Raw genomic sequence first — 20,211 nt, forward strand, 5'->3', positions numbered from 1 at the left:
ATACAGCAGAGGCTACATGCCAGGGAGCTGCAGCAAATCATCAATAATCATTATTTCATCACCAGAAGAAAAATAGCACAAATCAGCCTGGGGGACTTAGAAAAATTAATAAGTGAAATAGCTTGCCGTTGCCCTTGGTATTCAGAGGCGGGAACTCTAAATACCCAGGACTGGATTTTAATCGGCAATTGTCTTCATACGGCTCCCAGAGCTCCCATAAAGCAAAGATTAATCTGGCAAAAATGTACAGAGGCCATCGAACACATAGAAAAAAAAAGTTTAAAGACAGCAGTTTCAAACCATGTGCTTTTAGAAGCAGGCAAACTCAATCAGAATACCCTTCCCCCATCTTATGCTCAGTCTCCCTCAGAGACAGCAAATTCTTTGTATCAGCTCTCCATACCCACACCCAAGCCCATTCACACCTTCCCCACTTCTTTAGAAAAGCAGTCCTTGAGAACAATTGAGCCACAACCTGGCCTGGGTGGGGCGATTAGCATTGAATTTCAGCAGAAAGAAAACCTTACAGAAAAAGAATTGTTGGAAGGACTTCAAGCCTTCCCCATCACAGAAAAGAACCATGAACAAAGGGGGACAGAAAATGAAATAGAACATCTGGGGACACACACTCACATGGCTCCTGTGGCTTCCTCTGCGTCCACCTCAGAGAAAAGGCCCCAGGAAACTGAAAACACTGAGGTCAGAAAAACTAGCCTTCCTCCATCTTGCCTGCAACCCCCTTCCCCCACCAACCACTCCCTGTACCCCCATTTGCCATTGCCTGAGACAGTCATTGATTCTGCATCATCAATTTGTCCAGGTAAATTACCATCTCAAACCACTGCTCCCGGTAACAATTTATGTGCCGCGGTCAGCATGGGATTTCACCTAGAACAAGGAAATCTCACAAGAGAGGAATTATTGAACGGGATTCAAGCTTTTCCCATTACAGAAAGAAACAAAGAACTAGGTGTGGCAGCAATAGAGTTGAGTGCCATGAGCAGTGGCTATGCCCCCAGGTCTTCAAAGAAATCAGCGTATAAGACCTTGGGCCAAGCAGCTGCACTCCTGCGTTACAAGCAAAGAAAATATCAATATGAAAAAAAGGATTTAATTAGACTCCTGCGTTACAAGCAAAGAAAATATCACTATGAAAAAATTGATTTAATTATACACTTCAATGACCAGATTAAACAGGGTAATTGAACAGACAGTACAGATTTGGAAAAAAAAATGGTTTCTTTTAAACAGTACAGATTTGGAAAAAATGGTTTCTATTAGTCTTTGAATTCAGTTACAAAAAATCTGCATACTTTGAGAGTATTTTCCCCCACAAAGTGTATGCACAGCCTTATGTTAAAACTGTACTGAAATTTGAACAATTGCTGTGTGACTTTCCTGTGAAATGTTCACTTTTTACAAAATTAATTTGGCTCACATTTAAAATGACTCCATTTCTCTGAGATTTAAGTTTATAGCAATTGTTTGAATTGCTAGCGTACAGAACTTATATTTTTACTGTGATTCTCCCTTTCAGGACAAAAGTAAATTAAAATAGAATCTGTCTGCAAGGAATCAGCAAATCCTCGCCAGCCATTGTCTATGGTTGATGTTATCTATTGTTAAACAATGCTATCTTTCAGTTCCTATTGACTGAAGGATTAATTCCTTGGGTGCAGTTCTTTTCTTTTGAGAAGCACTGCTCCTCCCTCCCTTTACTGTCTTTCTGTTAACTCTTGCTTGCCACTCATGGGGGAGGGAGGGAGAACTTTTGAAAAGAAAAGAACTGGACTTAGTCCTGCAGTTTCTCTCTCTAGTTTCTATATGTTATTTAATCCTTTTAATACTTTCAAACATACTTTCAAACTTCGTTAATACTGAACTGAGATTACTGTACAGCGTGTTTAATTTCCTATTCTAATAATTATAAGAAGAAATTCTATTCTGATATTCCACATTGAAAGTAAGCTCAGAGTATTATTGATTGCAACCTGGAACAATAGTTGCAATCTATAAAGTAATGATAGGGTCTCCACTAGGAGGCGCTATGTTATTCTACAAGTTATATTATATTATTGTTTTAATAATTCTGTTGTATAATAGTTTTTATTTTTCAGATCTGCGGTCCTCATGTCTTAAGGACACTTCAGTTTTATTTTCTTTTTCACAAAATTTATACAGAATTCTGAACCTTAAAATTTTTACTGATAGAGGTTGCTACATCTAAAGCAATCCCTCCCAAGCCTTTTCTTGCAAATCCAAATTGATTTTATTAAATTGAATAATGGAATTGATTTATTCAAGGTTAAAAAAGTAAAAAGCTCACTTTAATCCTTACCTTAGTAATTTTTTGCTGTATGCCAGTTTTTAATATTTTCCAGATTTACAGCCTTCCTGCCATGAGGAGATGTGAAGGTGAACACTTTGCAGTTTATTTTAACATTTTTCTAACACCTTTTGACTTTTGATCCTTGATCTAATTTTGTTTTTGATACCTTTTTGATAAGATTTTTATCTCAAATTATGTGTTATCTGTTGTCTGTCTTGATGCCAAGAAGACTATGAATGAATATTTGCAGAATGAATATGAATATGTGTCAGTTTTGTGTAAATGAATATTTGCAGGATGAATGAATATGAATATATGTCAGTCTTGTGTAACATATGTTTAATGTAATGTCTAATATACTTGTCATTTCTGATTCAGCTTACTACAAATGACTTTTCCTTTAAACGATTAATTTACATTTATTGCTATTTTACTGAATGAAAATTGATCACTGCATAAAAACTTTCTTGATAATGGGGTTACCCTCTGTTCTGAAAACTAATAATGGCTCTGCTTACTGCAGCCATTCCTTTGCATGAATTTTGTCAATAATTGAACATTAAATACTTATTTGGCATCCCCTACAACACCACAGGGCAAGCCATTGTGGAGAGAGCCAATCATACCCTTAAGAGCTCTTGACAATACAAAAACTAAAAAGGAGGGATTGCCCCTGAATTTTCCCCTAAACAGGACTGGCTGAACAAAGTATTGATCATCCAAACATATCACATTTAAGACCACAGCCATGAGTAATCATTATGGGACTAGGGTTAGTCACCCACAGCCATCAGTTTTGTATAAAATATTTAATGTCTGGTACGGTCCCGTTCCCTTAAAATGGGGAACGAGGATATGTTTCTCTGCTTGCTTCCACAGGTATATCAAGCCGTGGAAAGATGGAAAGGTGTCCAGGTCTACAGGACCCGATCTCAAACTTCTCCCTGAGCCTCCACAGCCCTCAGAAGGACAGAGACCGGACTCCTTGCAAAAAGCAGCACCACATGACCTGGGGACAGATCAAGGCCCTATCCAACCAATCTGCACAACTCTTAGAACAGCAAGGCCTTGAGAAAACTCCAGAGAACTTATTAGCCGCTTTTTCTTGCCTGAATGCCAACTCATTAACAATTGTGTTCTGCACCCTCATCTTTTGCCTTATTTCTCCAGCTTTGGCGATTTCAGAACAAGGACTCTGACAGGACAACATGTACATCCTCGATGCACAGAACTTTTCACACCTGTTGAATTGAACAGACTGTTAGATCTGCACACACATGCCAACCCAAACCTGCGGAGAACTACTGATGCATGCTGTACCATTTAACCTTACAGTATGGACTCATTATCCTTTACAGAGAGGTTTTCATTAACTCTCCAGTTAATAATACCATACTACACATTGGTAGCTGTATTCAAGAGACTGCCACTCTTTGTTGGGACTATGATACAGGGGATGGAAAGGGACTTCAGGTGGGAAATTTCCATATTGTAACCGAACCTTTGTATTAATCACTGAACACTTACATAATTATACCACACATATGTATGCAATTGGCAGATTTCAGGATGTGCAGTGGGAGACCCAAGCATGTACAGAAAGTATAGAGGGGATGAAGGATTTACCCTTTGTAGTTATATAGCCCAAATGATAACCAATGACATGTCCACTAATCTGTTAGGAAACATATGGATGTTATATGGGCGTAGAGCATATATGTACATTTCCCCAAGATGGAAAGACAGATGCACTTTAGGCTACATCCTCCCCTCATACTATGCAGTCAAAAATTTACCCAAAGCAAGGCTCCGTAACAAAAGGGAGGCGATAAATAATCCCATAGAAAAGTATACAGAAACTCAGATAGCTAGAAGCCTGTTTCCCCCAATGGGGACAGATATGAATTACAGAGACTTACACATCTTAGCTAACTGGACGACTGCCCTATTTAATCAGACAGTCCATGCATTAAAACTACTTACAACAAAAGTTTCTCAGATTAGAGAAGTAGCATTACAGAACAGCTATACCTTAGAAACCATTTTAGCCTTAAAGGGTGGTGTTTGTGCATTAATTGGATCTCATTGCTGTGTATACATATCAGACTATAAAGCAAACCTCACACATACCATAGAGCAGATAGAAACCATGGTTGCTGATGCACCACTTTCAGGCAGAATACCAACTTCTCCATGGGACTGGCTATGGTCCTGGCTCCCTGATATTTCTGGTCTCAAAAGGGTGATTTCTATTATAATAACCATAATTGTCTTAATTATTTGCCTGTGATGCTGTATTCAGTGCATACCCAACCTCATATCCATATTGAAACCTTGCTCTCAGCCCGGATACAAAGATGTCTTGTAAGATGCCTAATAGGGAATCATGAGCCCTGCAGCGTTGGCACACCACGCTGCACCAGCTCTGGGTGATATGGAGATTCAGGAGCTCATCGGCAGCTGGCACACCACGTCGAATCAGCTTTCTTCTCTCCATAATCCCCCTTCCCCTATTTCCAGCCCATACCAAGACATAACAGATTTCAGTAAGGGTCTAAAGCTTTATTGAGCTACCTAAACAAAAACAGAAAGGGTGAGATGTGGGAAATATGCGCTTGCCAGCAAGCCATTTCATCAGGGTTAAACACTAACTTCCCTTCTCCCTGACCTTTGCCTGAATAAAAGCATCACTTGTGCTTAAGTCTCTGCCTGGGAAAGGATACCTGACGGTCATGTATTTCTCTAGTTTATAATTAATCCTGATAGCCTGAAAGTAGGGCTGGGTGTTCCTTAGTCAGAGGCAGGACAAAGTCAGGAGGTATAGATTTCAGCAGCCAATGAGATGATCCGTGCACACCCCCTGAGCCAAAGCCAATAGTGTAGGGACTCGTCTGTTGCTATGGGAAAGTAGCCAATCATGTAATGACACATCATCTGCCTTTGTATGAATGTACAATAAAAGGAAGAGCCTCGTGAGGGCTCACCCCTTCTCTTCCTGCCTGCGATGAAAGCTGCCTCAAGTGTGTTCTATGCCTCCATATTCAACACAGTCTAGCACCCACACTTGAGACAGTCTCATTACTAGCCATCATTCCACGTATGGGAATAAAAATATTCCTTAGTGACGGAGGTTTATTACCACTACTGCCAAGCATTTCGTGAAAATTTGTGGAGCCACTGAGAGGATGAATGGTAGAACCTTATATTGGTAGGATGTGCACTCCACCGTGACCCTGAGGAATTTCCAGTGAACAGGCTGGATGGGGATGTGAGCATATGCATCCTTTAGATACAGAGCATACATCCAGTCTTCTGCTTTGATAAAAGGTAGAATAATGGAAGGATGTTCATCTTGAACTTCTCCTTTATCAGGCTATTGTTCAGTGTTGTAAATCAGGATATATCTTATTTCTCCTGACTTCTCGGGGAAAAGAAAATAGTGGAATAGAAACCCTTGTCATGTTTTTTGGAAGGGTCAAGTTCTATCTCCTGCTGAATGAGTGACCACATCAAGATGAAGTCGGGTTTACTGAGAAAGAGATCTGGCTTGAAGGCCAAACATTGATGAAGGATGTTGAAAGAAGCACAAACAATAACAGAATTCCTCAATCTGTCAGGGAACAGCTGGATTCTTCTCCCCTAACAGAGAAGTCGAGGTCTGAGATCTGAAGCTCATCAAAAACTAGGCCCCAGCTTAGGTTGAGACTGGTGTGGCGCCTTAGGTTAAAGTCTCTTGCATGTACATCCTCTAGCTAAAGGCAGTGCAAGTGAAACAATATGTCGGTGAAATTCACGAAAGGGGCATCTCTGAAAGAAGGACTGCTTATGTGCTAAGTATGGATACCAGAAGGTAAAAGGCTGGTCAGTGCCTCCTGAAAGGGACTGGATAACCACATACTGCGCCTTAATTTGGGCAATGGTTTTTCTGACTTTGTCCCAATAGAGACTGTCACCAGAATGTGGAACATCAGTCAACTTGTCATGGATGTCTTCCTATGGGCCACTTGCTCTTAACCAGGCCATTCAACGTCCCCCAATGGCCACTGCAGAAAACCTAGCCTCTGTGTCAAAAGATTCATACACTGTCTAGAAAAGGTGATTCTCACACTCTTCTGCATCCAAGAGAACCTGGTGGTAATCCTCTTGTTCCATGTCCAGGGATTCCATGAGGAGCTTCAGCTTGTTGATGCAGTCATACAAATATTGAACTATATAACATTTAACACCTGCCACAATGCAGGCATTCAACCTCAAGCTCTGAAATATTTTCTTTTCAAAGTTGCCCAGGAACCTGGGTTCCTTACCCGGGGATGTGTTGGAAAAGATCCAGGTCTTCCTAGCCCACTTCAAACCTGACTCCACCACAATTGACAGGTGGGTCACTTGGATTACACCAAAGCCCGGAGCCTGTTGTACTCTGTACTTGAAATTCAGCTTCCTGGCTACCAGAGGGCAGAGGGGGCAGGAGGATGGATTGTCTCACACACTCATTTGCAGGTCTTGAAGAATTTGATGTATTGGGATTGCAAGACCCAGAATCTTGTAGCAAATGTCATGGCCATCAGTGATGGACATCTGCAGCCACAGACACAATCTTTGATGCCACTGAGCGTGGTCTTGGAAATGGACATCCTAGGAATTTTCCTTTTTTTTTTTTTTGGGAGCACTATACAGCACTGTTTGCCAAGGCAGTGAAGCATAAAGCAAAATGACAATGAGGAAACCAAAAGGCAGAGAGAAAAATGGTAAGAGAGAGGGTACATTTCTATGCGGAAGCTTGGACATAAAAAGGCTGAGGGTCTCAAGAGGCAGTTCATGCATGGGAATTCCTGCGCATGAACTAGAAATATGGGTCCGTTTGATGCCACTGGATGACATCACCCATTTGTCATGGATAATTTACCCCTAGTTGTTAACAAAGAAATTGGTATTTACCGGTATAAATGGATTTTGAAAATTGTCCTCCCTATATTACAAGATTATTCTGGGAGGGGTGCTGTGGTCATCAGGACGATTTTGTTTGTAGACCCTGCTAGTATTTTGCCCTGGTTTTTTTTCAGCATCTAAGGGCTTTGCTTTTTTGGTGTACTCCTTCTGCTTTTTGCCATCCCCTTGAGCATCTGAAAAAGATTTTCCTTCTGCTACAGGGGATTGATCGGGAGGTCTTTCTGCTCCCTGGTGGATTGACCAAGAGGTGTTGGGGAGGAGTGAGTTTTTAAAAGGGCTGGGTCCCTGGTTTTCACCTTTGCACCCAGTTAACAGAAAAGGGTTAGGATCTGTGGGGATAAGTTTTGAGAAGAAGCTTTGGAGGTTTTTGAGACCAGTTTTGCAGAAAGGCCAGTATCCTCTAATGTAGTAATTGAAAGTTTGCTGTTTATTCCACGACCAATAAACCTTGGGTAAGGCAGGCTGCTGATTTTTCTAAGAACTACTAGGAGAATATTTTTAGAGACATCTATTTTTGAACAAAGGGATTTTTCAATACTGCCTTTGTTTGGATGCTGGTTGTTGAAAAGAATTACTCTACCCTTCAGGGGAATGGGATTCTGGAAGAGGATACTGGTTCAGTTCCAGAAAGGAGAGAGAGTAGATGTGGCACAACTTTTGTTGTCATGATTTTCATCTTGCTATTTATGATATTTGCAATCTTTTGCATCCTTTTGAAGTTAAAGTTTTTTTCTATTGAACACCACCACTGGTTTTCCAGTCTGTCTTTCCTACCAGAAGACTCGTCTACTGTGAGTATTCAGTGACCAGAAAGAGAGAGTGGGGTAAAAGTTTAATGCTAGAGGCTGTGTTGCCCACTACTGCACTAGGGGCCCAGGAGCTGCTGTGAGGCCTGTTTGAGTGAAAGAGAGCTCTGGGACAGTAATGGACAGCCCTGGGAACTGTATGAATCGGTTATTTACACTTTCGGATAATAGGACTAGGGGGCACTCAATGAAGTTAGCAAGTAGCACATTTAAGACTAATCGGAGAAAATTCTTTTTAACTCAATGCACAATAAAGCTCTGGAATTTGTTGCCAGAGGATGTGGTTAGTGCAGCTGGGTTCAAAAAAGGTTTGGATAAGTTCTTGGAGGAGAAGTCCATTAACGGCTATTAATCAAATTTACTTAGAGAATAGCCACTGCTATTAATTGCATCAGTGGCATGGGATCTTCTTAGTGATTGGGTAATTGCCAGGTTCTTGTGGCCTGGTTTGGCCTCTGTTGGAAACAGGATGCTGGGCTTGATGGACCCTTGGTCTGAACCAGCATGGCAATTTCTTATGTTCTTATGTTCTTTCAATGCATCCCACTAAGGGCTGGTGGTAGGGGGTTGTTAAATGTTTAATTATCAAAATCTCAGGGGGAGGATGGCCTATGGGTTTGAAAGTTAATGGGGGTAAGGGGAGGGGTACAAGGATAACGATTTGCCTACGGTGCCTAATACTCCTGCACTGGCCCTGGAGAGGAGTAAATCTAGATACTCTGGCATGGTTAAGGCTAGTTTATATATGGAACTCACCAACATCCTAAATTGTTCTACCACAGGACCAGTGAGTAAGATGCATGTGGGCAAGTGAGTCCCAGTGGCCTAGCCTGTGTGCTCTTGTGAACATCCCGAGTATTTCAGTAGTATCCTGAGGATGCCATACCATTAGAAATAACTCCCTGTGTGGCACATCACTCAGGGCTGTTTTAGAAGACGGGGCATCTTTTCTATTCCATATTAAGGCTGAGAAAGTATGAACAATCTGCCTTCTAGAGCAGAGGAGCAGGGTAAGAGGAGTAAAAATACCATCTGATGCAACTGACTTTGAATGGAGATAAATACATTTTTTGTGATTATCTGCAATAAATAAAAGCCCCTGGGAATAAACAGTAATCGTGTGAAGGTTCTAATTGAAGGACACACTGAGTAAAGATGTACTGAAAGATTTTGAAGATTTAATTCCACCTTCCCCTATGGGAAAAAAACCCCTATATATATATATATATATATCTGTCTATGCAGTAAAGCACATCTGGGCTACAAATAACATAGATTTTACTACTGCCTCTGTCTGTTTTCTTGATAACTTCTTGAATCTAAAACATTTCAGAAAATGTCTTGTGGCTAAAATCCATGTTTACCACTCCAGAAATTCCACTCAGAAGCCAGAGCAGGTTTGAAGGCATTAAAAATCAATATATTTTTTACTTACCTGTAGAGGCCCCTTGGGATCTCCACTAGATGACCCTAGCTTGAGTTACAGGTTAGGAGATAGGAGGGGAGTATACCATTTTTAACAGCACCTCCTGTGAGGATGCTGGAATTGGTATCTCCTGCCTCCATAACTGTAGGAGGTGATAGAGTGTGGTGGGGCATTTTTAAGGTAGTTTCTAATGAGTGGAATCTATTGTATTTGTAGAGATCCTATAGAATCTATATTAAAGAGGATTATTATATTTGTCATTGGGGAACAGGAGCAGTATTATTGTGAGTTTTAGCTCCCCCATGCGAGAGACAGGAATGAGGAGTCCCCAGAGCCATGCCACCAGTTTAAGGTGTTGACTTTTTAGTTATCCCTGGCAGAGGCAGCACAACATTCAGGCCAATACAGTATGCACCGTTTAGCATGTGTTTGGCTGCGTGTTTTCAACACGTGTCTATTACCCCTTATACTGGACGCGCGTCAGGAGAGCAGGCGCTCAACATGGAGCGCCCGCTCTCCCGTATTTCTTACTGTCTCAGCCTGATTAAGCTAATGCCTGTTGTATTTGTTTTCTTAGGGAAGGACCCTTGGGCCTCTAAGGATGAGGCCTGGATATGAAAAAGAAGAAAGGGTGCCTATGCCTACCTTTAATATGCCTTTTTGGAACTATTTTGGTTTTGGAGAAGGAAATTGTTCCACCTTTTATTTCTCTATTTTCAGTTCCCTTTTTTCAAGGTTTATTTTTACACCCTACCTGAGTACTCTTGAGTACCCTAGGGCTGTGTGGTTCAGCTAAGGATCTGGGTCTCTTCCTGGGGAGAGAGGTGTAGCACCCATCCGGTGTTAATGACATCTATATCATCAAGATTTTGAAAAGAGGAGCATGGAGGTACCCTCCCAGTACCATCAGAGAAGTAAGGAGAAGGAGTAAGAACTCTAAATAACTGGATTACAAGTATGAGGAATGGGATTTTGAATAAAAACTAGGAATGTGCAATCATTTTTCCCGAATTAGGCAATGTCAATGAAATTGCCTAATTCAGAATGGTTAGGGAGAACTGAAAAACGATTGCATTTTTTCCGAAATTTCGGAAAAAATTAATTTTTGAGTTAGTGCGCGCTAACTCGCGTTAGTGCGTGCTAACTCCCGATAGTGCACACTAACTCTGCCAGGTTAGTGCACACTGTCGGGAGTTAGCGTGCACTAACGGGAGTTAGCATGCAGTAACTCCCGATAGTGCGTTCTAACCTGAAAATCAGGGCCCCCGATAAAATAAAAACCCAAACCACGGGAAAAACGAAATTCCCACAGGGGGGCCCCGAAACGAAGCCCGACATGAAATTTTTACCCAAAGCACATCTCTAATAAAAACATCTAAATTGGGAGATATTATCCTATCCACCAAATTCTAGGAGGAAGCTCCAAAAGTACCTCACTAATTGGATCACGGATAAAAGATTCAGTTGACTTCAGTATCATAATACATTTATTGGAAGCTTAAAGATGCAGCTTTATTAAGAGAATTAAAGCTGTAAACAAACTATAAAGAATAAGAACTTGTAACTGAACATTTTTATTAACTTACCATCTTTAATCAGTAAAAGTAAAGTTGGAAACCAAATCAGTGTGATTATTACTGCTGTATACACAACTTCAGTACTGAATTAAATGTGAGCAATGCTAAGGCCTAGAATATAACCCCTCCCCCCTCCCCTGGCAGGGAATCTTGGATATCAAATTGCATTAACATTAGGAGAGGATTTTACAAGCTCAAGCCTGGATTCTCTAAGGTCACAGACCTTAGAGAATCCGTCGGTAACGGGGGGCGGGCCTGCGAAAGCCGGCAGTGATCGCACCCCCCGCGGTGTTATCGCTGCCGGCTTTTGTACCCAATAGCGCCATCGTAAAAGGTGGTGCTATTGGGCGCGCTACTGGCAGCGATAAGGGTTCTTACCTTTTCGCTGCCAGCGACGTTTCCACTGTTTTCGCCCCGGTGCTGCCTGACTCCTTCTCTTCCGGTGCCAACGCCGCCCCAACTCCGCCCCGATTTATCTATCGCACGCGATCCCGTTAGAAAATGACCCCCTAAATCCCTAATTTGAGGTGTGGTCTTCAGGGGTGTCCTGTGATGGGTTACATACGTTTTGTGGCTCCCCTGATCCTGTGACTAGGTCTCATGGCCATTTCAGCCTGGGAGGGAGAAGGAGGAATTGCCTTGCATGCTTTCTGCTTCATCTGACCGGAAGGGTTTGCCACCATTTTTAACAGCTGATTTGTGAATCCTTGCTCCTGACTCTGGGAGGTCACACTCCTGCCCAGGGAAGGTCATGGGAGAGAAGATCTGCTGCTTCCATCTCACCACATGTGGATGGATCGTTGTGACTCACCACAGGACAGTTTGGTTTTTTGATAACAGAGAAGAATTTTGTCCTTTTTAGTTTTGGGAAGAAGTTTACCTTATCCCTTCCTGCCCAAGAGAAAGGAGAGAAGATTTTCCCTGACTGTGCTGATGCTTTGTGCTTTCAACCAGAAGGATCCAGTGACATATCAGAGGAGAGTGTTAGGAGCACAAAGTCGTACATCTGGAGACCCCCCCACCTGAGAGTCCACCCCCAGGAACAGAGAGAACCGTGAGGACTGGAGCTTGTGAGAATATCTGTAATCTCAGGTCTTTTTTTTTTTTTTTACCTGGAGAAAGGAGACCCATTTCTAGCTAAGGCACCCCTAAAATGCTAAGAGCCATACTTCCAAAACCTGGGAGGAGAGGTTATCCTAATGCCAGACACCCCGAGTGACGAAAAAAATATCGACCAGTTATGGATGTAAACGTGAGACGATGTATTTGGTGCCAACTGATGACCATTGATGGCCCCGTTACAGTAAAATTTGTTTTTTTTGGAACACCCCACGCAAGTGTCCAACATAATTATTGGCACATGGACCGAACATCCCCAAAGAGACTGTGAATGTACCCAGAGAGCAGGAGATTTCCCTCTATGCCTTGGTCCCTGGAGGCTATTCTTCCCGTCTTTCAGAGAATCCATGCCCCAGAGCTGTTTTGGACATGTGACTGTGTGCAGGGACGTAACTCCGGGACTGAGTGTGACCCGTACCGTCTCAAAAACCAACAGAAGTGGTACTACACGCAGTATAACATGGCAAACAAGAAATCAAGGATCATAATAGCCTCCAAATATAATACCTGATTTTTTCATAATTTTTTATTAAAATGGCATCTTAAATAGGAAAAAAAAAACGAGCATTTTTTTGGTTGAGGCAATCAGCAATCATTCATCTCACTGGGATCCTAATCTTCTAAGTGAGGTTAGTTCCACCTGTGCCCTTTCCCCTCCTCCTTGTTGCTCGGTGCCTCTTTCTGGGGTCTGCAAGGTACGAAGTCTGAGGATCTCCGCAGTGAACTAAGTTCTGGAAATCCGCAGATAATAAAAAATGCTAAACAAATAAACCCACAGGTTCTTCATCTTCCACACTAACTTTCCTCCCAGCTTATACAGCGCGCCCTGAGTTTAGGATGGCGATGACTGTAGGGGAACCTGAAACACAGGTGCTGAGGGCCGGGGGGGGGGGGGGGGGGGGGATATACAATAGCAACATATATGGTAATCCTCTTTACCTCTCTTTTCCAAAGACTGGGAGTGCTACCTTTGGAACAACCCCTCCGAGGCTTGTCTCGTTTCCGAACGTTTGTGATCCCCATGATTTGCTTGTGTAAAAACATAGCCGAGAACTGACCTAATCTGTGGCTGCGGTGCTCCTTCAGTGGTGCAGGTAAACTGAGCATCTTCACCTTCCACAAAATAAGCATTTCGCACCTTGTTCACAAACCGAGGGGGCACTGAAGATGGAAGAAGAAGGCTTGGTTAACCATCCAGGCATGCAGCCAGCATTCAGCCTCAGCATATCTAGAAGCACAGTCATGCACACATAACAGAGAAGTAGGTTTCACATTTCTTACTAGGCCGCTGGCTGATATTTAGGAGAAAGGGAAGGCACATGGGCTTGCTCAGTGTTGCACAGTGTCAGAGCAGGAGCCGTGGTCTCTGACGGCAGGAGGACAAGAGCAGGCGACTGCAGCAGAAAAGGGTGGAAGACGAGGGGCTTGGGGAGGAGGGGCAGCTGGCGGCTGCTTCAGGGCCTCGCTGGCTCACTAGAACTGACGACGGGCCAAGCAGTCATCAGCCAGCACAGATCACAATCTGGAAACTTTCAACGCGGCGATCTGGGATTCGGGGTTGTTTTTTTTTTTAATTTGTATTTCTTTTTTTCCTCGCCTCAGTCAAAACAGGGAATGAGTGAAGCGAGTTGGAACTAGAAAGCATGTAATGCAATAGATACAGCAAATAATAAAACGGCAAACGCCTAGAAACCTAAATCAGAACGTAAGTGCATCACTCTAAAAACGATGGCAGTCCAAACTCCACCATAACTGGAAACCATCCCAACCCCCCACTATTCATCTAATCATCATACTTCACCCTTTCCTCTTCCCACCACAAGACCAGATCAGAAAAATAAAATAAAAACTATTCCAACCACCTCTCCCTCCCAAACAGTTAGGTTTCTCACCTCCAGCTACCAGCCTGTTACGGACAGAGACATAATCATTCTCTACCACAGAGTAAATCTGAGGAGCAAATGCAGCTTTATGCAAAAGCAGACTGAAACGGGAATTTTCTTTGCCTTCCAGAAACCAAAAGATATTTTATCACCCTGGACTCGCTAAGCAGCTCATTCCAGTATTTAGGGCATATAGAGGCAAAGGCTCTGTTTCTTATAGATTGCAGTTCAGCCGCCTTAGGAGAAGGTAAAGGCAATAGCTCAGTTAACTCCAGTAACTCACTGATTCCGATTCAGAACGAAAAATGATTTGTTCTCAACTCCTTTCTTTTCACTGAATCCAATTTCAAAAACATTCATGGGTTTCTCCAAATTGCAACAAACTTCATGACCAAACAGCTAGTCTCCCTTTAAATAAGCAAAGCTTAAGGACATGTAAGCCATGAAAATGTAATTGTATGGAATAGATTTGCCAGAGGTCTAGAGATATTAATGGGAAAGAACGGGCCACAAACTGCAGAAAACATCAGTAATTTACTAGATCTGCACTCTCTCACAACCATTTTGTAGCATTCTCTGCAGTCTGCCCACAATTATCCTGCTGCAAATGTCATCATTTGTGCCCGTTTCATCAAGCATTTTTTCATTAAATCATTTGGCAAACAAAGCTAAATATATCTGGTTCACTTTCACTTAAGGGAGAGTTAGCACATCTTTAGCAAAGACGACTAAAAGGAGCCTTTTGAAGCGGGATGTAGGAGATGCCATTGCGGTATCAATGGCAGGAGGAAAGAAGGGCTGAGAATGATGACTTGAGGAAGGGATACCAGATGGGTAGAATCTAATATTACAACCTCAGGAGTCAATTTTCAAAGGTGTTTCACATGTAAAAGTAGCATGTACTGTACATGCGCACATGTTATTTTCCAAATGTCGAGAGTCCGCATGTATTTTTGGTTGTGCGCGTACATTTTACCAGGGCAAATAGAGGGTGGACTGGGTCATTCTGGGGCAGGGTTCAGAAGTAGGCATGGAAGTTGCTATTTTGAAGGATATATACATGTACACATTACTGAACTTATTTCTAAATATTACATCTGCTAATTGACTGGTGCAAGTGAAATCCAACTTGTCTTTTGTCTGCAATTTTTGGTTGGAAAATGTGGGTGAAGTGGTGGGGGTCAGTGTGATGAGCTAGAGGGTCTAGGTGAACTGGAGGACTGGGAGAGCTGGTGGAGGTATTGGAGAACTGGTGATTTCACGTACTTGTGCGTACTTTAAAGTAAAGGTATTCTGTGTTTAATTCTGGGTGTTTATTTGCATGATTACTTCGTGCGTGATATATGCATGTATATTTATAAAATGGGTAGAGAAAGTATGCATTTTCTTGCACTGGAAATATTCACATGTACCGGAACGTGCACGCATACTTTCGGAGCAGAAATATCCAGTAGTTTATCACCTGCACAGCTCCCACCGTCCAGTTTATAAAATACTGGATCACGTGATATGCTGAGCCGGCAAGACGTGAAAGTCACTGGCTCCCAGGCCTGCCTCGCTATCGTGGCCCATCTGATCGCACACATTGCTCTTGACTCTAACAGGGCCATCTACTGCTATCTATTGTATGTCCACCATTCGTACCTGGTGTCGGACTTCGCCGGGCATGACTACGAAAAGCGGACGGAGAGAGAAGGAAAAACCGCGGGCCCCCGACGCCAAGATGGCGACTGCTGGCGAGGGGGAGTCTGCTGCTGACCCTCCTGCACTCACGGTCTCGGAGATTAAAGCGGCGATCAAGGAAGCCCTTGATGAAAAGTGGTCCCTACTGCATTCGGAGCTTGGGGAGGTTCGAGACTCCATAGCGGCATTGCACCCCCGGCTAGATCAGATGGAATCCCGCGTGTCCGAGCTGGAGGATGGGGCGGGGGCGGCCTCTACCAGCCTGGCGTCGCACACGAAAACCATAGCGGCCCTCACGCAGAAAATAGAAGATTTGGAGAACCGGACCCGCAGGGACAACCTGCGGTTTATGGGGTTCCCCGAAGAAATCGCAGAGAGATCGCTATGCTCGCTACTGGAGGACTGGCTGCCGACGGCCCTGGATCTGCCGCACTTGCGTGGGAAGTTGGTCGTCGAGAGAGCCCATCGTTTGGGGTCCAGGTCAAGTAACTCGGGGCGGGCCCGCCTAGTCATAGCTAAGATCCTTAACTCCGCTCATAAGGCGGAAGTCTGGCGGGCCTCCCGTAATAAACCTCAGCTGACTTACCAGGATCACTCCATTCGCCTGTTTCAAGACTTTTCGGTGGCCGTCTCAGAGGCACGCCGGCGATTTTCCCCGCTATGCACGACCCTACATAACCGCGACATTAAATTCTCTCTCCTTTACCCAGCTCGTCTCCGCCTGTGGCATGCTGATAAACCCCATATGTTTGATACCCCGGCCGCGGCACAAGACTTCCTGGAGGCGAATGGTCTATTAGCTGCTGGGTGAGAATCAGCTTTTTTTTCTTTTCTCAACTTTTCTCAGTCCGTGCGCAGTCAGCGCTCCTCGGATGATTTTTTGTGGTTTACCTTCGTTCTCCTAAGACATGGGGACCTATTGAACACCCACCTGCCATTTTCTTTTTTTTTCGTTTTTTTTTTGTTCTTCGTTCCGGAGTCTTGGCAACCTTTTTGAGATTTGGACCCTCCTTTCCCACTCGGGCAGTATTGTGCGCCCCGAGAGACGAGGACTGCAAGCCTGAACACATTATTTAGCGGCAGAGAGTTTTTTTTTTTGGTTTTTTTTGTTTTGTCCTTATGGTGCCTGCTACGGAAGGCTGTCCGTGCCTGGACATCGGGCGCTATTTTCGGCCATTTTGTTTACCCCCTAGGTGCTTACCGGGGCCCTGTGTTCTTTTTTTCTTTTCTCTCTCAGGGTTATGCCCACTTGGAGACTCAATCCGGCAGGGTTTTTTTTCCTTTTTTAGATACTGTTCTCTTCTACGATTTATCATACCCTGAAGGCTCTGGTTTCTGGAGGGAGCCCACATTTGCTTCCGGGACCTTTTTTTTTGTATATATTCATTTTTGGTTTGTAAGCGGGTGGGAGATGGGGTTACATTTCCCTTTAGCCTTGTGTTGTTATGGCATGTTTTTTATTACCTGCTCCGGTGGGGACCCATTGTAATGGCCCTATTGCATGTTCTTGTGTGGGGCATTCGACTTAATTGTTGACCATGAGGCAGGCCTGGTCACGTCGATGCGGATCTCTACGCTCTCCAAGTGGAGGGTATGGTTTGGAGGAATTGGGGGGATGGGGGGGGGGCCTTATGGGGGTTGGAGGGGGAGGGAATGGGGGGGAAGACGGGAGGAGGGGTTGAGGGGTGGGGGTTGTTTGCATCATCGCTACTGTCCCGTACATTTCTGGCTGTCAGTGATTTCACTTCACTCGTGTGGGCAGTTGCTGGGATCCTATTGGGTAAGCGGTGGAAGTGGAGGGGAGGGGGGGAGGGGGGGGAGGACATTACCCTATTTGGACAGACATAGACGGATGACTGTGTGTGGACTTGGCATTGCGCCTGCTGCTGGAGGTTATGCGGGGGGGGGTCTTGGCTGGGAGGACCCCTGTCGCTTACTTTGGCCGAAACCACTTTCCCCACTATGACGTTTCTATTGCCCATGAGTAATTCCACTAGGATTGTCTCTTGGAATGTCTGCGGCTTGCATTCCCCCATCAAACGTACTAAAGTGCTCTCTTTACTAAACAAGCACTCTGCGAAGGTGGCGTTCCTACAGGAGACCCACCTCACCGATGTTGAACACGAGAAGTTGCGCCGCCTTTGGGTGGGAGAGGTCCGCTATGCTTCGGCCTCCACTAAGTCGGCAGGGGTGGCTATTTTATTCCATAAATGCCTTCCTGTTACTATCCGTGCGGAAATTAAAGATCCCCAGGGGCGCTTTCTTATTGTGGTCACGGAGCTCTTTAATCACACAGTGGTGCTTTGTAATATATATGCGCCCAATATCTACGACCCCCGTTTCTATCGTGGGTTGTATTCTCATCTGATCCCATATTTGTCTGACACTCTAATCATAGGGGGCGATTTTAACACTGTTAGGGACGCGCAACTCGATGCCTCTCGTAGTCGCGATTGGGACGCAGGGGTGGGCCGCGGCCCAGCCATGTTGGAATCTCAGCTCCACCTTTTGGATGTTTGGAGGACCCTACATCCTACTGAACGAGACTTCACGCATCTGTCTAGAGCACACGCTTCCTTCTCTCGGATCGATTACTTCCTCCTTAGCGTTCACGCTTTCCCTCGTGTCTTGGAGGCAGGGATTGAGAGCATTGTTATTTCAGACCATGCCCCGGTATGGGTGGACGTGGGGCTCATGCCTCCCTCTGCTTTACCAAAACAGTGGCGCTACCCTTACTATTTGGGGCAAGATGAGAAATTCACCGAATTCCTTAGGGTCAAATGGAACAATTTTGCACTTCATAATCAAGCCCATGAGTCTAATCCCATCCTCTTCTGGAATACTGCTAAGGCAGTGTTGAGAGGCGAAATCATCTCTTATGTCTCTCAACGCCGGAGGACTCTCGACAGGCGGATTCTGGCCTTGAGCTCCCAGGTTCATCAGGCCCGGGCCTCTCTGATCCGGTCTAATACGGCGGACGCCCGTGCCCTTTACCTATCCCGACAGCATGCTCTCAATTCCTTACTTCACCAACGGGCCAAAAAAAGTTTCCTTTATTATAAGTTTCAGCTCTATCAACATAGTAACAAAGCTGGGAAACTGCTGTCCAATCTTATTAAATCCTCTAGGGCAAGCAGGTTTATTCCGGCACTACGTATTTCCCCGACCGAGGTAGCTAGGGACACTCAGGCCATCCTTACCCGTTTTCGGGCGTTTTACTCTTCTCTCTATGCTTCCGAGGGTTGGGATGGGCAGCGCTGTCAGGAGTTCTGTGATAACCTTCCGCTCCCGAGTTTGACTTGGGAACAGCGGGATCAATTAAACGCCCCTATCTCCGAACAGGAAGTTCAAATTGCTATTCATTATTCTAAAAATTTTAAGGCCCCGGGGCCCGATGGGTTTACTGCGGAATTTTATAAATTGCTCAAGGATTCTGTCTCCAAACCTTTGGCATCGACATTTACTGAGTTACTTGCCCGGGGCTCCTTCCCAGATCACGAGAATGCGGCCCATATTGTTTTGATTCCCAAACCTGGGAAAGACCCCCTCTTGCCGGAATCTTATCGCCCTATATCATTGCTCAATTATGACCACAAGCTTTTAGCTAAAATTCTGGCGGACAGATTGGCGGTTTGTCTCCCATCTTTGATTGGCGAACATCAGGTAGGCTTTGTCCGTCGGCGCTATGCGAGTTCTAATATTCGGAAAATTCTGTCGGCCATGAAGATGAGTCGGTGGATGTCCCACCCTTATCTGGCCATTAGCTTCGACGCAGAGAAAGCGTTCGATAGGGTGGAATGGGATTACCTCTTTTTTGTCCTGCGGCGTATGGGATTTCAGGGCCTTTTCCTACAGGCTATCCACTTGCTTTACAATGGGCCCAAGGCTCGCATAATAGCTAATGGCTCTCAGTCTGATATCTTTCCTGTGGCGCGCGGTACTAGACAGGGTTGCCCCTTGTCTCCTCTGCTCTTCTTGTTACAGTTGGAACCTCTTCTGCACGCAATCAATGAAACACCGGAGATACGGGGGATTCGGATGGACTCTCTCATCTTTAAATATGTGGCATTCGCTGACGATCTCTTAGTTTTTATCACTAAACCCCAATCCTCCTTGCCGCCCCTTTTGCGCGTACTTGAGATTTTTGGGTCCTTCTCTGGCTTCCGTCTCAATGAGTCCAAATCTGCAGCCTTAGCCTACCCCCCACCTTGCGGGATACCTGGGTTGGCCCCTTCCCATTGCAGTGGGCGGGAGATAGCTTATGTTATTTGGGGGTTTGTCTTCCCTCCGACCCGGAGTCTCTTTATCAAGCCAACATCCCGGGCCTTCTTCGCCACACTACGGACCAGCTGGTGGCGTGGAGGGGTCTGCCTCTTTCAGTCGCAGGGCGTGTCGCACTTATCAAAATGACCCTGCTTCCGAAGTGGCTCTATCTTTTGCA

At 44.5% G+C, this 20,211-nt stretch overlaps 1 protein-coding gene across 11 annotated transcripts in view; it reads right to left on the bottom strand.

Annotated features, from left to right (window-relative positions):
- The window catches only part of OBSCN (obscurin, cytoskeletal calmodulin and titin-interacting RhoGEF), a 745,212-nt gene that overhangs the window by 176,351 nt on the left and 548,650 nt on the right, over positions 1-20,211 (bottom strand). For all 11 annotated transcript variants that reach the window (XM_029588301.1, XM_029588307.1, XM_029588308.1 and 8 more), the window contains one exon: positions 13,263-13,365. In XM_029588301.1, the coding sequence (XP_029444161.1) occupies positions 13,263-13,365 (103 nt within the window). The remainder of the gene's footprint in view (positions 1-13,262; positions 13,366-20,211) is intronic.

The sequence above is a fragment of the Rhinatrema bivittatum genome, chromosome 2 (assembly GCF_901001135.1).
Source record: "Rhinatrema bivittatum chromosome 2, aRhiBiv1.1, whole genome shotgun sequence".
NCBI lineage: Eukaryota > Metazoa > Chordata > Amphibia > Gymnophiona > Rhinatrematidae > Rhinatrema > Rhinatrema bivittatum.